At 32.6% G+C, this 25,665-nt stretch overlaps 1 protein-coding gene across 1 annotated transcript in view; it reads right to left on the minus strand.

Moving 5' to 3' along the window:
• Positions 1-10,991: 10,991 nt before the first annotated feature.
• The window catches only part of LOC134692738 (uncharacterized), a 78,248-nt gene continuing 63,574 nt past the window's right edge, over positions 10,992-25,665 (minus strand). Inside the window, exons 5-6 of the mRNA XM_063553246.1 lie at positions 12,065-12,189; positions 10,992-11,213 (exon numbers count right to left, since the gene is read on the minus strand). Coding sequence (XP_063409316.1) covers positions 11,094-11,213; positions 12,065-12,189 — 245 coding nt within the window. The 3' untranslated portion in view covers positions 10,992-11,093. The remainder of the gene's footprint in view (positions 11,214-12,064; positions 12,190-25,665) is intronic.

Raw genomic sequence — 25,665 nt, forward strand, 5'->3', positions numbered from 1 at the left:
TACACAATGCTTATTACAATATATACAAATAAAGTTTAAATGTTGGTGGTGTCATTATTATTGTTGTTCAGTTGTGTCTCAGCTTTGTAATCTTATATGCAGTGGGGGCATAAGCGTTCCATGGACACATTTCTCATTTATTTAAAGTTCCTTATGGTCGCATGGCTGTTCAAATGTTTCGTTATAATACAAAAAGTCATCCTTGGATTTGAACCATTGGGCACTGAGTGTTCCTAATGAGGGTGTAAATTCAGAAAAGCTTGAATATATATATTTTTTGGTAATATTAGTGACTGCACTATAACCAAACAATAGACGACAAACTTCATTCTCAGACCCGAATTATTAATCATTAGTTATCAAAATTTACAGCTATCTAACCGAAATTTACTCTTTTTCAAAATACTGGTAATAAGTTTTTTTGGATAAATTTTGTCATTTCTTCATTACTGAATAATTCAACCAATAAGTTATTTTAAATGGAGATGCAGGGTGTAGGTTAATGAGACAGAACCCTTATGACACAGAAACTCAAAACTAGGCCAACATGTGTAACACCGCCACATTCTGTATGTGCCTTTTCTAAGTCTGGAGCCTGTAAATCACTTAATGTCGTTGGTTCTTGTCGTATCCATTTTTTCATAAGTTGTGTTTTTATAAATCAGGCCGGTAGAATTCTTGTTTCACCCATTTCATATTTTGTAAAGTCGAGGCCTTTTAAGGTTGAAAAAAATACCGTACGAACTTTGCTCATTGTGGAAGGATGTATCATTGCATATATTTCATTACATTTGCTTCATTTTAACTATGGTGGATACATTTGTAGTTGTCTCACTCGCAATCGTGTCACATTATATTTGAATTTCAACATACAGCCTGATCTTGAAGAAAAAAACGAACAGAAGCCGGAAGAGATATCACACCATCAATGAATTGAATTTCACCACATATTCACGCGTGCTCGTCGAAACTTAGCGACGTGCATGATTTGTTTTTTCATAATGTCATCTTAATTAGTTAATTTGATAATCTGATGCTGATGACATGTATTTGATTGTTTTCATTTACTTATAATTAACGCCCAACTCTTTGTTTTGCCATGAGGTGTATTTTTTTCTCATATAACAGGAGTTTTGATATTTTTGATATTTTGATATTTTTGATATTTTGATATTGTTGATATTTTCGGCCCTTTTGATTTTACATTACCTGGATAAAAATAATAAAATTTGAAAATATGAAACCATTATAAGATCGTGTAAGGTGAGGTTAATACCCCTGCAAAATATTAATACGTGATTTAGCGAAAAAGATAAATACTGGACCGAGGTTGATTAATGCAACTAAGCCAAAGACATTAACACCTTATTAAATGTACCGAGAACAATTATCAAAATATTAACCTTATGTACTCAATATTATATATAAATAACACATATATGTAGTTCAGATAATAATTAGAAATGTTATGAAATGATAATTTGATGGAAATTAGAAAATGCCACACGGATGACTTCGCGCTGTTCAGTTATTTAAGAATTGAATGCTTCTTTTTGTAAATTTATTGGGGTGTAAAAGTGTTGACCGCGAAGTACATTTTGTATGAAGCGCGGAACATCTAAAAATGTACGCACGGTTGAAACGCTTTTACAACCCTATAAAGTTACAAAAAGAAGCATTCAATACTTATAATTACATTTTTTAGCTAGGATCATGAAAACACGATTTTTATCCAGTTTTGTTTAATTCACCTGTGCACTTTATTGTGGGACCTCGTGTCATCATGCATGATAAATGTTATTGTCTCATGCAATCATTGTTTACGGAATAACATGTGATGTGCCGTTAGCCAATCAGAATAACGTAATATACATGTATTTATTAAAGTTGAGCATACACGTGTTTTCTATTATGTAAACAATCACACGTGATTGTGTGTCCGCATAGTGGTCATCTATTGGTGTTTATATTGGATAAACAGGTTTGTGTTTTAAATATATGTTATTTCGGATTCTAATATGACGTGCTTCTTTCGCTTTGTAAACAACACTGTGTGAAAATTCTCGATATATCTATACTTAGCGCAGACTCAGAGATATACATAATAATGGATGTTACAATATACCTCCCACGTAAATCCACATGTATTTGAACCTACATTGCAAACGCTTTGCCAAATTTATTGCATTACTAATTTTAATTAAACAAAAAACATTACAGAACTTTTATTCTTATTCAGATGCATAATAAAAAGAATTAATGTATTGCAACTAGTTTTGTTTATTTCCTAAATATAGTAACACTGTATATTTTGTGCAATGTCAATTTCATCATGGAACACTTTCTCTACAATGAGGGGTTCATTTAAGAATTGAATGCTTCTTTTTGTAAATTTATTGGGTGGTAAAAGCGTTGACCGAAGTACCTTTTGTATGAAGCGCGGAAGCGCTTCATTCTCAAAATGTACGCACGGTCAACGCTTTTACAACCCTATAAAGTTTCAAAAAGAAGTATTCAATACTTATAATTACATTTTTTTTTAGCTAAAATCATGAAAACACGATTTTTATCCAGTTTTATTTAATTCACCTGTGCACTTTTTTGTGGGACCTCGTGTCATCATGCATGATAAATGTTATTGTCTGATGCAATTGTTTACGGAATAACATGTTAGCCAATCAGAATAACGTATCATAATGAAACTTACATCTAATGTAATTATTAAGGGATGCAAATAAGCTTGATATTTATCAGTGTATATAAAGTGCGAATCCAGCTAGTTCATTTTTACTGTTATATGCGGGTATGTCTATTGTAGAATAAAGGATCATGGGAAAACTGTATTTGTTTACGTTTTGAAAATATCAAGTTAAAGGATTTTAAGTTAAGTTTTAACATATTTTCATTGTGATATGTCTTTATAATATACAAACATAGCATTAAAGTTCAAATAAGTGTTATAAAAGCATCATAATATAGCATATCGATTATTGAAAGCGATCCATTTTAACTATAGATGCGATGAATTATCACTGTTAGTGCAGTCATTATTAATGTAGAATTTTCAAAGATGCGAGGAATTTTTATTGTAGAATTATGTGATAAATGCACTTGCAACAAATGAAAAAAACTTAGTTGATGACTTTAGAATTTATGATACATGTATTTTCAAATTGAAATACAAACTCCTCATTCATTCCTCATCAAATATATAGCTTTTCAAACTTGTAACAAAAGCGATTCTCAAAATGTCATATTGTATTCGTCAGATTACGTTTCTCTTTGATTTTAACTTATAAAATTAAGGGAATCACTGGAGCGTGACAGCAGCGGGCCCTCTTAGGCAGTCAGTGGGTCCCTACTTATGAAAAATTCTGGATACTACCGCAGAGGTAAAACCATGCACATTTGGGTTATTGTACACGAAATGCATGCTACAATTCATTTTTGTTGATTTTATACCCTTTGGAACTCTATGTGGGCTATTTCATCAACTAGGCAAAAAATCCCCAAACTAGATACACGGTTAGATTCAGCATGTCAACGAATTCCAAATATCTATATTAAAGGACTTTTGTCTATAAATTTGGACCCCACAAAATTGAAAAAGGGACCAAAAATATAAAAAAATGCATGCATCGGATACATTTGTTATTGAAGGCATGACTGTAACAATAGGATGAATATACAAAAATATCTTATTCTGGGGTCTCATTGGGGGGTTCTGATCCCGGATCCCGCTTACTGTTTTGGCAGATTCCCGTATTCCGCTTATTGTTTTGTCAGATTCCCGTATCCCGCTTATACTATGCAGTTCTAATACTTTGTAATTATCTGTGTCCCGCTAGACTTCATTTCCCGTTTTCCACTACACAATCATTTGACTTTCACACGTCACGCTTGCAAAAAATCAGCAATCCGGCGTGACGCTTATACGCAAATGCGATCTACTATTTTACTCTATTTTGACTCATATTAAGCCCATTATAAATATATTAAAAAAGTAGCGTAGATTTTTTTTATCCTTTTTTATCCCGTCTCATTTCGTTTTTGAGCCATATATAGATGTCGTATGTGACAATGAGACAACTCTCCATCCGAGTCACAATTTATAAAAGTAGACCATTATACGTCAAAATACGGTCTTCAACATGGAGTCTTGGCTCACACCGAACAGCAAGCTATAAAGGGCTCCAGTGTAAAACCTTTTAAACGAAAACAAAGGTGCAATCTATATCAAGATGTACGTAATTAGTGGTGAAGTGTCATGGAAATGGATAAAAAAAATAACTTAAAGGATAAAGATCCCTATACGCTTTATAAGAAACTAAATGGAATACATTTGAAATAAATGTTATTTCTATTGAATTTATTAGAGTGTTTTAAAACCAAACTTTCCTCCGTAAGTTAAATTTTATCAAATCTTTCTCTTACTTTATCTATTGTTTGAGCAAGTCGGCTAAATTAAGGCTTTACAGCTAATTTCCTAATGCATGTAAAGCAAAACTTTGGTTGGCTTGCTTGCTTTGTTTGTATAATTGTTTATACAAACTTTGTAAATAAGATTGACAATTTTAAACAATATGAATAGGCATAGTTTAACCTGTATTTTTAATATTTGAATTAAATTGGGTGTTATCATAATGATTATCCAATAAAAAAAAAGCAAGCAAATCAACTAAAGTCTTGCTCTACATGTCTAAAGAAATGAGCTGTAATAGATAAAAAAAAATAATTATACAGTGATAATGCACCGCATATACAATAATAATGATTCGCTCCACAGTGAAAATGAAAGAATAGTATCATTATTCGACAGTAAACATGACTAGCATTACGAAATCATCATAGTGGAATTTAGTTAAATATGAAGAAACTGAATGAAAAAACATATTCTACGTTATACAACTTTAATAATTGTATTAAATTGAATATTTTTTACTGCAACAACATCTCACCTGTTAGTTATAAAGCACCTGCACGATCTGTTCGTGAAATGTCCTAAATATTCACCTATTTTGGTATATATTTCACAGCTGGATGGCTTTAGGCGCGATAAAACCCCGCTCGCATCTCTAACATTGTTTTATTAGTATTATGTATTTCTAAACATATACATTTTAACTAATTTTCTTCATTTTCTTCAAAAATTAAAAAAAGTTCGTCTGTTTATTTTTCATTCTACATTAGACATTTATTGCATATACAGTAAAAATGATATTTTAGGATCCGCACTTTACATACACTGTTTATGTTACGATTAAAAAAAAATAATATCAGAATACTAATTTAAGTTGCATTATAAAAACAATATTTTATAATTAGTCAATATCACAAAAATAAAAACTTTTTTGTAACCAACGAAGTTCGTATAATATTGTATTAAAATGGAATTCTGAGGTTTTCTATTCTATTGCCTTTGATTCAGCGAGTCAACATGGCAGCTCCTTCTTTACGAAATGTCAATTTTGGATTTGACGGTAGCTTACGAGAAAACATGTTAATTAAAAATCGGAAATATTGGGTCTGAGAATTAAATATATTTTTTCTAGCGGTTATTAACGAAATAATTAATGCAAGTTAAAGATGTATGAGAATATTTGAGCTTTATCTAACAAGGAGTAAAAAAGAACAGCTCCACACACGGCATACCAACCCTCGCTTCAGTATTTAAATTAACTTATTTGTCCTATTAGAATCGCCTTGAAATAATTCATGGAAGCCATAGATTTGTTGTAAATTTACACATGGCCTGGTCCGTGATATTCGTTAATTTTATCCCTCGCTAACGCTCAGGATAAAATTCGAATATCACGGCCCAGGCCATGTGTAAATTTCCAACAAATCTATGGCTTCCATGAATTATTTCTTAATTGGTCAATATTTGTCGCATTGCGTAAATATATTGAGTATGATATTTGTTATGTAAATAGCACGGGATTTTTAAAGCGCGAATAGTCGTCTTGTTTAAGTAATTTATAAAGATATATGGTCATTCGAAGCTCGTATACCGTTCAGTAAGGCAGCTTAGTTTAGGTAAAGATATGTCCGAACCAGTACTCGATCTGAATGAAGAAGATTTGTTAAGGGACCCCTTACATGGTCAACCCGAACGTCTTAATGCTTCAAATTCACAAGCTAATCATCAAAACCGTGACTTAGTAGACACTTTTGGCCTTTTTAAAGACTATTTGGATAAGAAACTTGTTGATTTGAAGTCCGACATTCTGTCAGAACAAGACAATTTATCGAAGAAATTCAGAGATGAGGCTAATATTAAATTCAAATCAGAAGGGAACCGAATTCAGTTTCGATTTAATGAGAACATTTTGGATGGTCTTAACAAAATCCACAAGGATCTTGTATCTGTTGCTTCTCCCCTTTCTTCTATTACTGGTGATTTGGTATGTAAACTTAAAGAAAGAAACAAACTCATCAGGATCGCTGATAACTCCGCTGGGGGATGGGCTACGGTTAGAGAATATGAAAGTAGCGATATCGCCAAAAATGATGAGGACGAGAAAAAGATTCGCCAGGCTGAGACTACAGCCCTCAAAACTATTAAGGAGAAAAAGACCCGCCCTCAGCCGTATACAGCTAGACCTTCTCCAGCAGTTGGGAGTATCGCTACTGCCACTGCTCCTCCTCCAGCTTACGATTTCAGTCGATATCAACAGCCCTTTTGTACCAGCACTGCACGGCGTGAGCCGTGCCCTATGGACATCTGTCAATACTGCAAGCAGTATGGTCACTGGAAAAGAAACTGCCCACTCAACTTCAAGTCAGCCACAGCTTCTGCACCCAGTTACCAGCCATCCAAACAGCAGTTACTGTTAATGATAAGTATCTAGATATAAGTTTATTATCTTCTAGCTATGAATGTAATAACGATGAACTTGACGGATTTATGTCACAGGTTCAATTTCTTGAAAAATAAGAGTTTTCTGCTAGTCATAACTTTAAAGGTGTTAAAGGCAGGCTTGCAAAACATTACGATTTTTTGGGTTAAGATTGGAGCTAGTGATTTTGTTTTAGATACAATTAAAAACGGTTATGTAATCCCATTTTTAGTGCCCCCCCCCCCCTAGTATGCACATGAAAAACAATAAATCTGCTGTTTCCAACTCAGAATTTGTGGATAAAGCCGTTTTAGAATTAGTTGATTCTGGATGTGCATATAAAGTTCCCTTTACGCCTTATATTGTTAATCCTTTATCAGTAGCCACCAATAAGTCCGAAAAAAAGAGGTTAATATTGGATCTTTCAATTTTAAATAAATCTGTCAAGAAATTGAAGACTGGAAAACAGCTATTCAATTTTTCAAAAAAGGTTCTTATCTGTTTAAGTTCGATTTAAAGTCTGGTTATCATCATTACGACTTTTGTCCTCAGCAACAAACGTTTTTCTTGGTTTTTCCTGGAATAACAAGTATTACTGTTTTTCAGATTTAGTTTTTGGTCTAGCTTCTAGCCCTTATACTTATTAACGAAATGTTTGAGATCTATGGTCAAATATTGGAGACAAAATTCGATTGATATTGTTTTGTATTTAGATGATGGTTTTGAAATGGCTTCGGATTACGAATTATGTCGGAAAGATTCCGATTTTGTCAAAAAATCACTAAAAGAGACTGTTTTTTTAGTCAATGTAGAAAAATCTGTTTTTGAACCTACCCAAAAGTGACAATGGTTAGGAATCACTTGGGATTCTGCCCAATTCTGCATTTCTATTCCCGAAAGAAGATAAAATGATTTGTTACAGTCTATAGATGAAATTTTAGACCGATTTTTGTTTTTCTCTGCTAGGCAATTAGCTCAAGTGACTGGTTAGATCATTTCTTTATCAGCAGTGTTCGGAAATTTGACTAGATTGATGACACGATATTGTTACTTGTGCATCGTGCAAAGATTGAGCTGGGAAAAATTATTACAAATAGTTTATCCAGCTGAAATTTTTAATGAGCTTAAGTTCTTGAAATCCAATGTGATTACTTTGAATAAAAAGAAATTGGCTATGTACAGCCCTTCTTCGATAGTAATTTTTCAGATGCTAGTAATGTAGCCTGTGGGGCTTATACTGTAGAATTGGAAAATAAGATTTTTCACAAAATGTGGAACGAATTAGAAAGGTGTAAAAGCTCCACCTGGAGAGAGATGAGAGCAATCGAACAGGCCCTTTTGTCGTTTAGTACTCTATTTATGGGCAAAAGTTTAAAATGGTTTACTGATAACCAAAATTGTGTACGTATAGTACAAGCTGGAAGCATGAAGTCGAGGAAGATTTACAAAATTTTGCCTATTCTATTTTTTGTATTTGTAAAGAGCATAATATAAAAATTGAATTACAATGGATTCCCCGCACATTGAATTCAAAGGCAGATTACATTAGCAAAATGAGTGATCATGAGAATTGGCAAATTCCAAATGAATTTTTTGAATTTTTAGAAAGTTTATGGGGACCTTTTACTGTTAACAGGTTTGCTAGCGTGATGAATAACAAGACAAAAAGGTTTAACTCACTTTTCTGGAATCCGAACGCAGAAGCTGTAGATGCGTTTACACAAAATTGGCATGGAGAAAATAATTGGCTTGTCCCCCCTATTTATTCAGTTATACGCACAATTAAACATCTGATTTACTGTAAGGCTAAAGGGTCTTTAATTGTCCCAAGATGGGTACCTGCGCCATTCTAGTCATATATTTTTAATAAAAACTTGACTTACAAAGCTTATGTTAAAGACGTGCTAGAATTAAAAGAAACGAATAGAACCTATTCAAAAGGAAGTAGTCCGAAGTGTATCTTTGGAACTGAATTTTTTTTATCAACTGTTCTCGCAGTTAGATTAGACGCTAGTCTCTGTTGTTTCACATGGTCCTGATATCAATTTTGGAATTGCAGAGACATGGTGAATGAGATTTTACGTTGTACATATTACTCAGTGGAGAATGTAAAAGATGAAGTATTTTTAGCGACATGGCCCTAGTATCATATGTTGTAGTATGATATTGTAGTAGGCACGGTTGATTGTTTAATGTCATATGCATTTTATTATAATAATTTATATGAATACTTGTTTAATTTTCCTTTATTGGGTAACACATTTTTCAGATGTTTTCAAAACCAAAAGATGGACTGATATTGGTTCTTTTCGTCAGTCTCAATCTCCAGCCATGCAGCTCCTGGTAGACCAGATACCTTCCTTTTGTTTGTCATCTAGAGCAGCTAACACTCAACGACAGTATAGATATGTTTTCAATGCTTTTTGTAAGAGGTGTTTATCTTTTAATATTCCAAACACGTTACCTGTTTCAGTTATTTCTGTCGCATCGTATTTAGTTTATTTGACTAATATTGGTAAATCTACTAGCAGCATAAATGAAGCTTTTTATGCTATAAGTTGGGCTTATAGATTAGCCGGAGTTGAAAATCCGTGTGAATCGGATTTGGTTATTTCTGTGAGGGAAGGATCTTTGAGATCTGTTGGACACATTGTGGTTAAGAAAGAACCTTTAACACCAGAAATGTGTCTTGTAAGTTTTGCTGGATTTTTGAGGTATTCAGAATTAGCAAATCTGACAAGAAATAATATTGTTTTTCATGATTCGTACATAAGTTTACTGATAGAGAGTAGTAAAACTGATATTTACCGTGAGGGTAGAGATGTACTTATTTCAAAAACGGACAAAATTACATGTCCCGTTAAAATGTTGATGAAATATTTAGATTTAGCAAACATCAAGTCGGACAGTAATGATTTGATTTTTCGTCCTTTATCTTTTTGTAAATCTGTAAATGGTTACAAATTAAGAAATGGTAAGCTTTCTTATACTACTGCAAGCGACATTATGTTATCTACTTTAACATCTATTGGTTTAGACAAAAAGTATTTTGGTTTGCATAGTTTGAGGTCCGGAGGCGCCACTGCTGCTGCAAATGCGCATGTGGACGATAGAATCTTCAAAAAACATGGTCGCTGGAAATCAGACCGGGATAAGGACGGATATGTCAAAGAGAACATCAGTGAACGTCTAACAGTAACTAAAAATTTAGGAAATTTAAAAAGCACACAATTGCGCCTTTTTTTGTTTAGTCGAATATAGCTGCACATGCTGGCGAGCTATTCCTATGTAACAAGTGTTTGTTTTTATTTTATAAATACTTTATATGCGTTTGAGGTGACGAATTAGAATATAATGAAACATACATCTAATGTAAATATATAAATATATCTGTTCGACCCTTATACTAAAATCGCTATGGACGTACATGTATTGTGAGGCATATGACATTTATATATCATTTAACTTAAATTCAATGGACATGAAAAAAATGTATTTTTTTTGTTAGAACAAGAAAATCATTGTCAACCGATGCGAAGCCGAATTTAGATAGTATTTAGATATGGATTGACGGCATGTTACAATACTTCTAAGGCGGAGGGATGATTTAGGGCTCCCATACATGTTCAACCCCATCACATTTCGTATAATTCTGTACAAAGTCCGTAACCAATCAATCAGCGGTTTTCGTTGGCTGCTGTCTGTCAAATTCGTTGTTTGTTCTAAATCAATTTTTTTTACACAAATCAAGACGTTGTTTTTTCGTTTGAATTACATTTTGGGATGCTGGATATTTTCTTTTTCTTTCTATACGGTCTGCTTTTTGTTTATTGGTGAAGACCATACAACGACTAACCTGAAATAGACAACGTTTTTTTGTAAATAAATAAGGTCGTATAGTTCTCGTTTGAATTGTTTTACATTGTCATTTCGGGGCCATTTATAGCTGACTATGCGAAATGGGTTTTGCTCATTGTTGAAGGCCATACAGTGACCTATAGTTGTTAAATTCTGTGTCATTTTGGTCTCTTGTAGAGAGTTATCTCATTGGCAATCGTACCACATCTTTTTTTTTAAAGATTATTTAGGATCGAACGCTACCACCAAAATGAACAAAGGAAAAAAAACTATTGGTTCATAATACTATGAAAGAACGCATTCCCGTATGATTGTGTTATTAATGATAAGTAGTATTATACTACAAACAAAAGCAACAATGCAAACACCAATACAGAGAATGCAAAACTTTGAACATCATTGACATGGTTCAATAAGTCGCCATTTGCATTCAAGTCCACTATCTCTTTCACACACAGCGTTGGCTTTGTAACAGTCGTTAGCAAGTCGTCGGTCACATTTCTTAAAACCAGTATTCTGAAAAAGATAATGTTCAGCAATAAAAGGAAATATAAAAATACATAAATGCATGATAAAATCAATGATAAAATCAATGATAACTATAATAATGTCCTGAACGAGGGAGTTACAAACTCAATTAAAGTACAACTACAGTACGGGAAAAGACATTGGAATTTATCGCTATATTGAAGACCTGTTGGTGACCTTCTGCTGTTATTCTTTCTATGGTCGGGATGTTGTGTCTTTGACGCAATCCTTATTTCCATTCTCAATCTTATTATACGCCGTCTACTGTTTTCAACCAATGCCAGTTTATAGATTGTAGTTAAATATAATATACAACAGACCTTATAGTATTTGTTATGCTCGTGTCCTCAATTTTAATAGATATATAGCTGCGATCAGTTTATCACAAAACAATGATTTTATTCAATGAAGGTACATGTATATCATCTATATATAGTAAAAGGTAAAAACCTTTAGGATAATGCTAGCTTATTTTTTTTTGTTTCTTGACAAGTCCTTTGCTTGTGCAGGCAATGTGAGCCCCATACGAATGAAATAAAAGGTCGACGAAAATAGAAGCACGATTGGTTTTCATAGGAATGCCGGTCGTCTATTCGATATCACAGAACAAACATTCTATCAAATAACAAAGCATCTTAAAACAAAATGCCTTTCAGTGATTTTTATATTTTTATAAATATGAAATCGCTTCTCCTCAAACAAGTATTAGTAGTACTTTTCTTTGTTGATCGCAGTGGTGCTCAATAATTATCACAGTTTTTGCTGCACTGGTGTCTATGTTAAAGTATCTGTTTTATATTATCTTGTTCAGTATATACAATGTATATAAATATACTTACAAATCCCCCGCATCCGTCACAGTCGTAAAGGCCACGGAAACCACGTTTCTGTGTTTCTGTGAAGTTGTTAAATGGTACAATCCAGTCACGTCTTGTTAATTCCTGTGGCTCACCAGGCACTCGTCCTGTAGAAAATAAATTCATCATAGATACCAGGATTGATATTTTGTACTGCGCCAGACGCGCGTTTTTTTATACAAAAGACTCATCTATGACGCTGGAATAAAATAAAGTTTAAAAACCCAAACAAAGTTGAAGAGATTAAGGCCCAAAAGTTCCTAAACGTTTGGCAAATACAGCCAAGGTTATCTATTCCTGAGGTAGAATTCATTAGAAATGACAATGTGATCAAAGTAAATTTTAAGTATTTCCTGTTACGCTATCGACCATTCGTATTTCGTGAGGGTCATTGATTTTTTCTCTCTCGAAAAATGTATTATAGTTTGTAATCTGATTAGAAGTTTGGCAGTGCTCACTTTATTCAAAAGTAAAATAAACAAAATACCAAGGAAATTTTAACACGAATTTAAAAAATAAATACATAATCAAATGTCACAATAAAAAAAATAGGCGTTACGTTTTTGAATTCCTTTATGCCCGCGTCACACTGTCCCGATTTTTACGCCGATGGCAACACGATTATGGAAATTTTCAAAATCGGGACTGATCGTATCCAGATCGGGCTATTCGTAGTGTCATCTTTAACCATCATAGAACCATCGGCTACTTTTTCTAGCATTCGGGGACAACTTCGGGAAGGGTTCTCAATTTTTCATTAAAAAATCCCCGATGATGAGGGTTCGTATTGAGTTCATATCACCATCCTCACCATCGTAATGTCACCGGGAATGCATCTTTGAAAATCGTAATGCATTCGTGTTTCCATCGTTTCCATGGGGCAGTTTATACATTACGATGTCTACACGAATGAAACACGAAGCTACCCGAAGGTCTTACGATGGCAACACGACGTCGTGAAGACCTCGTAATCCCGTCGTGTTGCTATCGAATAAAAGTACGAAGGCGACACGATGGAACTACGATGGCAATAAATCTAGCTAAAAGTAAGTTAATTTTTGGGCTAAAATACATTTAAAGTACCATGCGCGATATGCACTGGTTAGTCTAATACGACAGTTAAGAAAGACGTTCACAAAACATGAAGCTCATAGCATATGATTCTATGAGAACAAGAAAGGCGACAGCGTTGTTTCTATTAATTCAAATGTAACAAGAAGAGCAGCTATTACAGGCTCAGGATTTACTTTTACAAGTAAAATATCATTTTTTGTCAATTTTTCATATCAAGTAACATAATGAATATCATAAACGCACCTCGTACACCAACACTGTAGGTACACGTATATAGGGAAACCAACCTTTTCTGTATTTTTCTGTTTTTTTTATGTATCGTCTGAGTTGTTGTCACACGAATGTTTACTCAATAACCATTTTGGTTTCTATATGTCATATTTTGCCGCATTTTTTGCTTACCCCACATCCTTCCTTTTGTCTATATTATTATGATATTCTCCTGGAAAGAGCTCTTTTTGAATAAAAGGGATCAACGAACCCATTACCTTACCTTTGAGATAGATTAGTAAAGTAAACATGGACATAATTATGGGTGATTATTCAGACTAGTGCACACATTTTACAGTTCAAACAAGGCAATGCTGAGCGTGGCATCCCCTCGTTTGTAACATATTCGGCATATAATTTAAAAGTATCGTAAGCAGCTGTACACACGTCTTTTAAACATCGTATGGCCATCGCGCCATCATCGTAATCCATCGTGTAGCCTTCGTGATCCATCGTGTAGGCTTCGGCTGAGATATAAAGCTTAAATACCCGTCTTCGGTTAACCTTCGTATGTCCATCTTTTGCTATCGTATGTAATTTCGGCACCATCGAATAGACTTCGTTATTAATCGTACTTGCTTCGGTCACTTTTTTGTATTTGAACGAGATCGGGACCAACTTTGTACGAACTTACAATTTTCGCATTCGGGTGTCCATCGCACAGGTATTTGGGGAATGGACCCCCCTTTTTTTTTGGACCTCACTAAAATAAAATTTTGGCGTTTTTTTTTATTCATTTACAATTTTCTACAATGTATAAACATATATCAAGTCTCAACAATCCATTGCTAGTCGATTACAATATTTTTTTTACTATCCATACGAGCCCCAAGTGAAAAAAAGAAGAAGGTAATTACCTTCGATGAATGACCTACTTTCACTTTGGAGGATCAGGTCAGGAAATCGATAAAAAAATCATATAAAAACTCACTTACTTTTCATATAAATTACATCCCTAGATTCCTGAGACATTTTTCTCCACGTTTAAATAGGTCACATGGTGATCTGCGGAGGTTTTGTGTCTTGTTTTCTGAGTTTGTTCTACAATTGTCGTCCGTTTGAACCTCGATTCACGGAAGTGAAAATACAGCGACATCTGTGTGGTCTTTTGCTATGTTGAAATAACTACGTTTGACTAAACTGTTCCCTGTTAACTGTTTTTTCTTTAATTTGTAAAAGACCGGCAAAACTACTTTTTTCGAATATCTCTTACCTTTTCTTATAGCTACATTGCATTCGGAACCCATCTATAAAACTGGTAAACAAAAACAGGGAACAGTTTAGTCATACGGAGTTATTTCAACATAGCAAAAGACCACACAGATGTCGCTGTATTTTCACTGATTTTTTTATCGATTTCCTGACCTGATCCTCCAAAGTGAAAGTAGGTCATTCATCGAAGGTAATTACCTTCTTCTTTTTTCACTAGGGGCTCGTATGGATAGTAAAAAAATTATTGTAATCGACTAGCAATGGATTGTTGAGACTTGATATATGTTTATACATTGCAGAAAATTGTAAATGAATAAATCAAAGAGCTGAAAGCTTTGAAGAAAAATGACGCCACTGTCTCTAATATTGGGATAGTTTTTATGCAAGTCTTGATTTTCACATACCGTAATTAGTTTAACAATGCAACATGTATCGTGAGCATATAATTGATATTCGTATATGTGTGTGTGTGTGAAGTGAAGGTGACAACTGGCTGGTTTTTTTTAAGACAAATGAATAGGTCAAGACTAGCTGAATTGTACAAATAAATACCGTAGAAAGGCTTGTATATTTCTCACTGGTACATAGTCTGAATCTGGGTCCGTTCGCTTCCATTCACGTTTGCGCCCACTCATTTTCACCCCTTTCACTTTCACACCCTACATGTTCGCACCCAATCTTAATTGGTTTTGTGTTTAATAACTCTGTAAGCAAGTGTTTTCTTATAAGTATAATTGTTGTCATTGTCTCAAAATAAAGTGAGACAGCAATTTTTTTTTTGTGTTGAATAAATCTTAATCATGTTTTGGATAAGGTATTGCTAAAAATAATAATAATCCTTTCTAAATAAAGTGGTATTTTGTCAACGTTTTATTTTGTGTTGAATAACTCTTAATCATGTTTTGGTTAGTGTATTGCTATAACTTGTTTCATTGACTTGTTTCAAAATGAAGTGAGATTCTGACTATGTTTGTTTCTGCGTGTTGAATAAATTTTATCATGTTTTGGTTATATTAGTGGATTGCTATATTTTGGTTTCTATGTTTTATTGTTTCGTTGTTTCAGATCAATGGGACCAAGCTGTTAAAAACAATTATCTTTTGTGTTTTTTCCTTTAAAATCTTCAATGTTTTACTCATACCAAGCTATAAATACATTCAGTATTTACACCAAAGCAATTTAAAACAACAACCATGATTTTCCAATTATTCAAGTTGAATTTGAATTAAAATTGGGCGCGAATGAGTGGAGCGTGAATGTGCGAACGTGTAGGGTGCGAAAATGTATTGGGCACAAACAGACCTGATACCACACAGTCTGAACCCCCTTCTCCCACAAAATATTAAGTAAATAATCTTTTTGTTACTGCTATCAAAGGTCTAATGAAACTCAGATAGTTTCAAACATTTGTCAAAGAATTCTAGTCAAACTGGCACCTAGTTAAATTGGCACCTGCACAAATCAGCACCTGGTTAAAATCGACACCTGATATAGTCAATTCGTCACCCATGTTAAATATATATTGTTAACAGTATTTTAAGCAATAGGGTAAAAATAAGGGGTTGCCAGAATTTTTTTCAGTATTTATGCAAAAAGAGTTAAATACTAACTTTCACATTTTTGGGTGTTCATGTACATTTTGTATATATTTATTTTTCTCAACTAATGACTTTTTTTGGTGTATTTTTAATGATATATATATATATGAGTAGTCCAAATAATTATTACGTCTGGCAAGGCTTTTTTAATTTAATTCTGGAACACCTTCCTATGACCGCATGGCTATGTTAATTTTTTTTCTGGGACGCCTTCCTACGAACGTCGTAGGAAGGCGTCCCAGAAAAATAATAAAATAGCCTTGCCAGACGACATAATTATTTGGACTAATACATGAGATATTGTGTATTTTTCTGCATTATTTTAACCAGTTGAGCATTTTACAGGATTGTTGGTTTAATGCTGTTTAAACTTTACTGAAAAACAAACACCTTAAATTTGCTAATTATTTGGCATGAAAGTTTGATTTATTGAAAGGGACTCATAGTTTTCCATTTTATTTTAATAATTGACTTGTTTTTACAATTACACAAATTGTCTAATTGTTAAAACAACAGCTTTGGTAAGGGCTTCGTTGTTTACCTTTATACACTACATATTCACTTTCGTTTCGTTTCGTGGTTTACCAAAATACACAGCAACATATTCACTATGTACTTGGTAACAGTAATTAATTAATTGAATAGAAAATATTATAACAAATATTATTGGATGCCGAATTGACGTCGAATAGGTGCCGATTTGACTAGATGCCAATTTAACCAGGTGCCGACTTGACTTGTACGTTTCAATTCATCTGCGATCGTTTGCGGTATTTTCTTGAGAAAACCTATTTTCCATCATCAAAGAGAAGAAGAAACTGCTTTAAAATGATTCTTGAACGCTTTATGATTGTTAGAATAAGTTAAATTCACTCAAAAACAATTTTAAAACTTGCGATTAAACAGGAAGTTTCCAAAGCACGTGTAAAAGAAGAAATTAACCGGTGAGAGTGGAAATCAGAAAAACAGATATCCCTATAGTACGACTTTGAAAGTAAAACAGTTCAATCCTTTTGTAAAACAATCTTTAATATACCTATCGCATTAATGTTTGAAGGGTCTTAAGCTTATTCAAACCATATAAGTCGGTATGAAACACCAAAACGGAATGAACAATAACCGATTACGTTTTGTAGTTTACAAATTCTAAAACTGGTTCCCGTCAAACCACAACACTTTGTTCGAGTGTAGTGGAATACAAGCAAAAACCAGTGTAAACTGGGTCCTGGCTGATTTAATACTACACAATGATGCATAATGATAAGGCCACAGACCACAATTAATTCCTCTATTAGTTCTTTATAACTTTTTGTCTCATTAAAAAAATTGCACCGATTCTTTTTGTCCAATTTTTTGTGTGTGTCATATATAGTACTAGTCCAAAAATATATCCAAAATTCAGAAAGATTGCTTTCACCCAACATACAAATTTAGCCAATACACATCCATACCCCTATAGGCAAGTCAAGAGATGTTCCGAAAAGTGTAAATATAACCTTTTTGCACCTGGCCTAATCACTCTTTCCTTGTTAAAATCAGTTAAAATAAAACATCCAAAAGTTTATTTCAGCTCTCTTCTTTCATTTCCACCCCAGAAAAGCTAAGAAATGAATGAGAAAGGGAAAGAAAAAAGATAAAGAAAAAATACACTATAATTAAGGGGAACTATATTCGTGAACAACGAAAAGCGGGATCATTAATTGTGGTCTTGGGCCTATTAGGGGCCTAAAACTTGACCAATTCTAATAACACTTGGCATGATTTTAGCTAAGTATATTATAAAACAGTTTACAAAGTTTCAAAGCCATATGATACCAAATAAAAAAAATTAGGCATTTTTTATATCTGAATTTTGGGTGCTAAATTGTGGCGTTGAATTAGAACAATTTCAACTATCAAATTTGAGCTGCTAAAAACCAAAAGAAACCAAAACTAACACTTTTTAATGTCTCTATGTATCAGTTAACATCTATTTAAAGCAACAGAAAGCATACTTCATGTATCAGACTTATGAAAGATGGCCAGAAGGTAAATTTATATGAGCCTGTGCCAAAAAATAGAGGTTTTCAAATAAAGTGAGGCCTTATATCAAATGTAATATGTTTCCCTTACAACAATTTTCTGGAGTTGTTAAGTTATCAAAAAAACTTTAACATGTTATAAATGCACTTTCAATGGAAATATAAGTTTCAAACAGCATAACACATGTGGATAAAATGGTCTTTAGCTATGTCTTGCTTAAAAAAACAGGTTGTCAATTTAGGCCGTTCCCCACGTTTGCATATTAAAAAGCATATAAATGATATGGGAGATGAATATATGCTTCTTTTTACTTAAATCTGTGCTTAGATATGATAAAACATGGAGCCTAGATGTAACAAGAATGTCACTTTCAACTATATATGTAGACAGTATGATCTGATGCAAAGTTTATTAACTTTACTGTTTATAACCTGAATGAAATTTCAGCCTCAAAAGGCCAATATTTTAACCACTAGCTATCCAACAGAATAAAATAAAGGTAGCCTGTGAAACAGAAATTGTTAAACAACCAGTAATAAGTGTTTTTGATATAGATTCAGTGCAATCTGTTTAGGAATACAAATTTGAAGTGCTTAGAACTTCACATTTCACCTGCTGCATATACTGACCATTAGACGTAGACTATAAAAACAGCACATTTTGCACTCTTTTTATGTTTTTTATCTACTTTCTTTTGTGTGCAGAGTTCACAAATGAGTAAGAGAACTGAAATAAATACCACAAACACAAATAGATATCAGAAAAAAAACTCTCAGAGAGAAATTAAGCATGCAGTTTTGCAAAACTACTAAAAATATTGAAAAAGCTACATTTTAGGCATTTTAACCTGAAAAGTGACTTTTTCACAAAATTTCTATCAAATGAAAGTGAAAATCATTTCTTCTCATGTAGTTTGACAAATTAATACCTTTAGATCATTCAGAGAAGATGTCAAAGTAAAATTTCAAAATTTGCTGAAATGCACCTCTTAGGGGCCTAAAACTTGACCAATTCTAATAACACTTGGCATGATTTTAGCTAAGTATATTATAAAACAGTTTACAAAGTTTCAAAGCCATATGATACCAAATAAAAAAAATTAGGCATTTTTTATATCTGAATTTTGGGTGCTAAATTGTGGCGTTGAATTAGAACAATTTCAACTATCAAATTTGAGCTGCTAAAAACCAAAAGAAACCAAAACTAACACTTTTTAATGTCTCTATGTATCAGTTAACATCTATTTAAAGCAACAGAAAGCATACTTCATGTATCAGACTTATGAAAGATGGCCAGAAGGTAAATTTATATGAGCCTGTGCCAAAAAATAGAGGTTTTCAAATAAAGTGAGGCCTTATATCAAATGTAATATGTTTCCCTTACAACAATTTTCTGGAGTTGTTAAGTTATCAAAAAAACTTTAACATGTTATAAATGCACTTTCAATGGAAATATAAGTTTCAAACAGCATAACACATGTGGATAAAATGGTCTTTAGCTATGTCTTGCTTAAAAAAGCAGGTTGTCAATTTAGGCCGTTCCCCACGTTTGCATATTAAAAAGCATATAAATGATATGGGAGATGAATATATGCTTCTTTTTACTTAAATCTGTGCTTAGATATGATAAAACATGGAGCCTAGATGTAACAAGAATGTCACTTTCAACTATATATGTAGACAGTATGATCTGATGCAAAGTTTATTAACTTTACTGTTTATAACCTGAATGAAATTTCAGCCTCAAAAGGCCAATATTTTAACCACTAGCTATCCAACAGAAGAAAATAAAGGTAGCCTGTGAAACAGAAATTGTTAAACAACCAGTAATAAGTGTTTTTGATATAGATTCAGTGCAATCTGTTTAGGAATACAAATTTGAAGTGCTTAGAACTTCACATTTCACCTGCTGCATATACTGACCATTAGACGTAGACTATAAAAACAGCACATTTTGCACTCTTTTTATGTTTTTTATCTACTTTCTTTTGTGTGCAGAGTTCACAAATGAGTAAGAGAACTGAAATAAATACCACAAACACAAATAGATATCAGAAAAAAAACTCTCAGAGAGAAATTAAGCATGCAGTTTTGCAAAACTACTAAAAATATTGAAAAAGCTACATTTTAGGCATTTTAACCTGAAAAGTGACTTTTTCACAAAATTTCTATCAAATGAAAGTGAAAATCATTTCTTCTCATGTAGTTTGACAAATTAATACCTTTAGATCATTCAGAGAAGATGTCAAAGTAAAATTTCAAAATTTGCTGAAATGCACCTCTTAGGGGCCTAAAACTTGACCAATTCTAATAACACTTGGCATGATTTTAGCTAAGTATATTATAAAACAGTTTACAAAGTTTCAAAGCCATATGATACCAAATAAAAAAAATTAGGCATTTTTTATATCTGAATTTTGGGTGCTAAATTGTGGCGTTGAATTAGAACAATTTCAACTATCAAATTTGAGCTGCTAAAAACCAAAAGAAACCAAAACTAACACTTTTTAATGTCTCTATGTATCAGTTAACATCTATTTAAAGCAACAGAAAGCATACTTCATGTATCAGACTTATGAAAGATGGCCAGAAGGTAAATTTATATGAGCCTGTGCCAAAAAATAGAGGTTTTCAAATAAAGTGAGGCCTTATATCAAATGTAATATGTTTCCCTTACAACAATTTTCTGGAGTTGTTAAGTTATCAAAAAAACTTTAACATGTTATAAATGCACTTTCAATGGAAATATAAGTTTCAAACAGCATAACACATGTGGATAAAATGGTCTTTAGCTATGTCTTGCTTAAAAAAGCAGGTTGTCAATGTAGGCCGTTCCCCACGTTTGCATATTAAAAAGCATATAAATGATATGGGAGATGAATATATGCTTCTTTTTACTTAAATCTGTGCTTAGATATGATAAAACATGGAGCCTAGATGTAACAAGAATGTCACTTTCAACTATATATGTAGACAGTATGATCTGATGCAAAGTTTATTAACTTTACTGTTTATAACCTGAATGAAATTTCAGCCTCAAAAGGCCAATATTTTAACCACTAGCTATCCAACAGAAGAAAATAAAGGTAGCCTGTGAAACAGAAATTGTTAAACAACCAGTAATAAGTGTTTTTGATATAGATTCAGTGCAATCTGTTTAGGAATACAAATTTGAAGTGCTTAGAACTTCACATTTCACCTGCTGCATATACTGACCATTAGACGTAGACTATAAAAACAGCACATTTTGCACTCTTTTTATGTTTTTTATCTACTTTCTTTTGTGTGCAGAGTTCACAAATGAGTAAGAGAACTGAAATAAATACCACAAACACAAATAGATATCAGAAAAAAAACTCTCAGAGAGAAATTAAGCATGCAGTTTTGCAAAACTACTAAAAATATTGAAAAAGCTACATTTTAGGCATTTTAACCTGAAAAGTGACTTTTTCACAAAATTTCTATCAAATGAAAGTGAAAATCATTTCTTCTCATGTAGTTTGACAAATTAATACCTTTAGATCATTCAGAGAAGATGTCAAAGTAAAATTTCAAAATTTGCTGAAATGCACCTCTTAGGGGCCTAAAACTTGACCAATTCTAATAACACTTGGCATGATTTTAGCTAAGTATATTATAAAACAGTTTACAAAGTTTCAAAGCCATATGATACCAAATAAAAAAAATTAGGCATTTTTTATATCTGAATTTTGGGTGCTAAATTGTGGCGTTGAATTAGAACAATTTCAACTATCAAATTTGAGCTGCTAAAAACCAAAAGAAACCAAAACTAACACTTTTTAATGTCTCTATGTATCAGTTAACATCTATTTAAAGCAACAGAAAGCATACTTCATGTATCAGACTTATGAAAGATGGCCAGAAGGTAAATTTATATGAGCCTGTGCCAAAAAATAGAGGTTTTCAAATAAAGTGAGGCCTTATATCAAATGTAATATGTTTCCCTTACAACAATTTTCTGGAGTTGTTAAGTTATCAAAAAAACTTTAACATGTTATAAATGCACTTTCAATGGAAATATAAGTTTCAAACAGCATAACACATGTGGATAAAATGGTCTTTAGCTATGTCTTGCTTAAAAAAACAGGTTGTCAATGTAGGCCGTTCCCCACGTTTGCATATTAAAAAGCATATAAATGATATGGGAGATGAATATATGCTTCTTTTTACTTAAATCTGTGCTTAGATATGATAAAACATGGAGCCTAGATGTAACAAGAATGTCACTTTCAACTATATATGTAGACAGTATGATCTGATGCAAAGTTTATTAACTTTACTGTTTATAACCTGAATGAAATTTCAGCCTCAAAAGGCCAATATTTTAACCACTAGCTATCCAACAGAAGAAAATAAAGGTAGCCTGTGAAACAGAAATTGTTAAACAACCAGTAATAAGTGTTTTTGATATAGATTCAGTGCAATCTGTTTAGGAATACAAATTTGAAGTGCTTAGAACTTCACATTTCACCTGCTGCATATACTGACCATTAGACGTAGACTATAAAAACAGCACATTTTGCACTCTTTTTATGTTTTTTATCTACTTTCTTTTGTGTGCAGAGTTCACAAATGAGTAAGAGAACTGAAATAAATACCACAAACACAAATAGATATCAGAAAAAAAACTCTCAGAGAGAAATTAAGCATGCAGTTTTGCAAAACTACTAAAAATATTGAAAAAGCTACATTTTAGGCATTTTAACCTGAAAAGTGACTTTTTCACAAAATTTCTATCAAATGAAAGTGAAAATCATTTCTTCTCATGTAGTTTGACAAATTAATACCTTTAGATCATTCAGAGAAGATGTCAAAGTAAAATTTCAAAATTTGCTGAAATGCACCTCTTACTTTTTGGCCACAGACCACAATTAATTCCTCTATTAGTTCTTTATAACTTTTTGTCTCATTAAAAAAATTGCACCGATTCTTTTTGTCCAATTTTTTGTGTGTGTCATATATAGTACTAGTCCAAAAATATATCCAAAATTCAGAAAGATTGCTTTCACCCAACATACAAATTTAGCCAATACACATCCATACCCCTATAGGCAAGTCAAGAGATGTTCCGAAAAGTGTAAATATAACCTTTTTGCACCTGGCCTAATCACTCTTTCCTTGTTAAAATCAGTTAAAATAAAACATCCAAAAGTTTATTTCAGCTCTCTCCTTTCATTTCCACCCCAGAAAAGCTAAGAAATGAATGAGAAAGGGAAAGAAAAAAGATAAAGAAAAAATACACTATAATTAAGGGGAACTATATTCGTGAACAACGAAAAGCGGGATCATTAATTGTGGTCTTGGGCCTATTAGGGGCCTAAAACTTGACCAATTCTAATAACACTTGGCATGATTTTAGCTAAGTATATTATAAAACAGTTTACAAAGTTTCAAAGCCATATGATACCAAATAAAAAAAATTAGGCATTTTTTATATCTGAATTTTGGGTGCTAAATTGTGGCGTTGAATTAGAACAATTTCAACTATCAAATTTGAGCTGCTAAAAACCAAAAGAAACCAAAACTAACACTTTTTAATGTCTCTATGTATCAGTTAACATCTATTTAAAGCAACAGAAAGCATACTTCATGTATCAGACTTATGAAAGATGGCCAGAAGGTAAATTTATATGAGCCTGTGCCAAAAAATAGAGGTTTTCAAATAAAGTGAGGCCTTATATCAAATGTAATATGTTTCCCTTACAACAATTTTCTGGAGTTGTTAAGTTATCAAAAAAACTTTAACATGTTATGAATGCACTTTCAATGGAAATATAAGTTTCAAACAGCATAACACATGTGGATAAAATGGTCTTTAGCTATGTCTTGCTTAAAAAAACAGGTTGTCAATTTAGGCCGTTCCCCACGTTTGCATATTAAAAAGCATATAAATGATATGGGAGATGAATATATGCTTCTTTTTACTTAAATCTGTGCTTAGATATGATAAAACATGGAGCCTAGATGTAACAAGAATGTCACTTTCAACTATATATGTAGACAGTATGATCTGATGCAAAGTTTATTAACTTTACTGTTTATAACCTGAATGAAATTTCAGCCTCAAAAGGCCAATATTTTAACCACTAGCTATCCAACAGAATAAAATAAAGGTAGCCTGTGAAACAGAAATTGTTAAACAACCAGTAATAAGTGTTTTTGATATAGATTCAGTGCAATCTGTTTAGGAATACAAATTTGAAGTGCTTAGAACTTCACATTTCACCTGCTGCATATACTGACCATTAGACGTAGACTATAAAAACAGCACATTTTGCACTCTTTTTATGTTTTTTATCTACTTTCTTTTGTGTGCAGAGTTCACAAATGAGTAAGAGAACTGAAATAAATACCACAAACACAAATAGATATCAGAAAAAAAACTCTTTTTTGAAAATCATTTCTTCTCATGTAGTTTGACAAATTAATACCTTTAGATCATTCAGAGAAGATGTCAAAGTAAAATTTCAAAATTTGCTGAAATGCACCTCTTAGGCCACAGACCACAATTAATTCCTCTATTAGTTCTTTATAACTTTTTGTCTCATTAAAAAAATTGCACCGATTCTTTTTGTCCAATTTTTTGTGTGTGTCATATATAGTACTAGTCCAAAAATATATCCAAAATTCAGAAAGATTGCTTTCACCCAACATACAAATTTAGCCAATACACATCCATACCCCTATAGGCAAGTCAAGAGATGTTCCGAAAAGTGTAAATATAACCTTTTTGCACCTGGCCTAATCACTCTTTCCTTGTTAAAATCAGTTAAAATAAAACATCCAAAAGTTTATTTCAGCTCTCTCCTTTCATTTCCACCCCAGAAAAGCTAAGAAATGAATGAGAAAGGGAAAGAAAAAAGATAAAGAAAAAATACACTATAATTAAGGGGAACTATATTCGTGAACAACGAAAAGCGGGATCATTAATTGTGGTCTTGGGCCTATTAGGGGCCTAAAACTTGACCAATTCTAATAACACTTGGCATGATTTTAGCTAAGTATATTATAAAACAGTTTACAAAGTTTCAAAGCCATATGATACCAAATAAAAAAAATTAGGCATTTTTTATATCTGAATTTTGGGTGCTAAATTGTGGCGTTGAATTAGAACAATTTCAACTATCAAATTTGAGCTGCTAAAAACCAAAAGAAACCAAAACTAACACTTTTTAATGTCTCTATGTATCAGTTAACATCTATTTAAAGCAACAGAAAGCATACTTCATGTATCAGACTTATGAAAGATGGCCAGAAGGTAAATTTATATGAGCCTGTGCCAAAAAATAGAGGTTTTCAAATAAAGTGAGGCCTTATATCAAATGTAATATGTTTCCCTTACAACAATTTTCTGGAGTTGTTAAGTTATCAAAAAAACTTTAACATG

The sequence above is a fragment of the Mytilus trossulus genome, chromosome 12, assembly GCF_036588685.1.
Source record: "Mytilus trossulus isolate FHL-02 chromosome 12, PNRI_Mtr1.1.1.hap1, whole genome shotgun sequence".
Lineage (NCBI taxonomy): Eukaryota > Metazoa > Mollusca > Bivalvia > Mytilida > Mytilidae > Mytilus > Mytilus trossulus.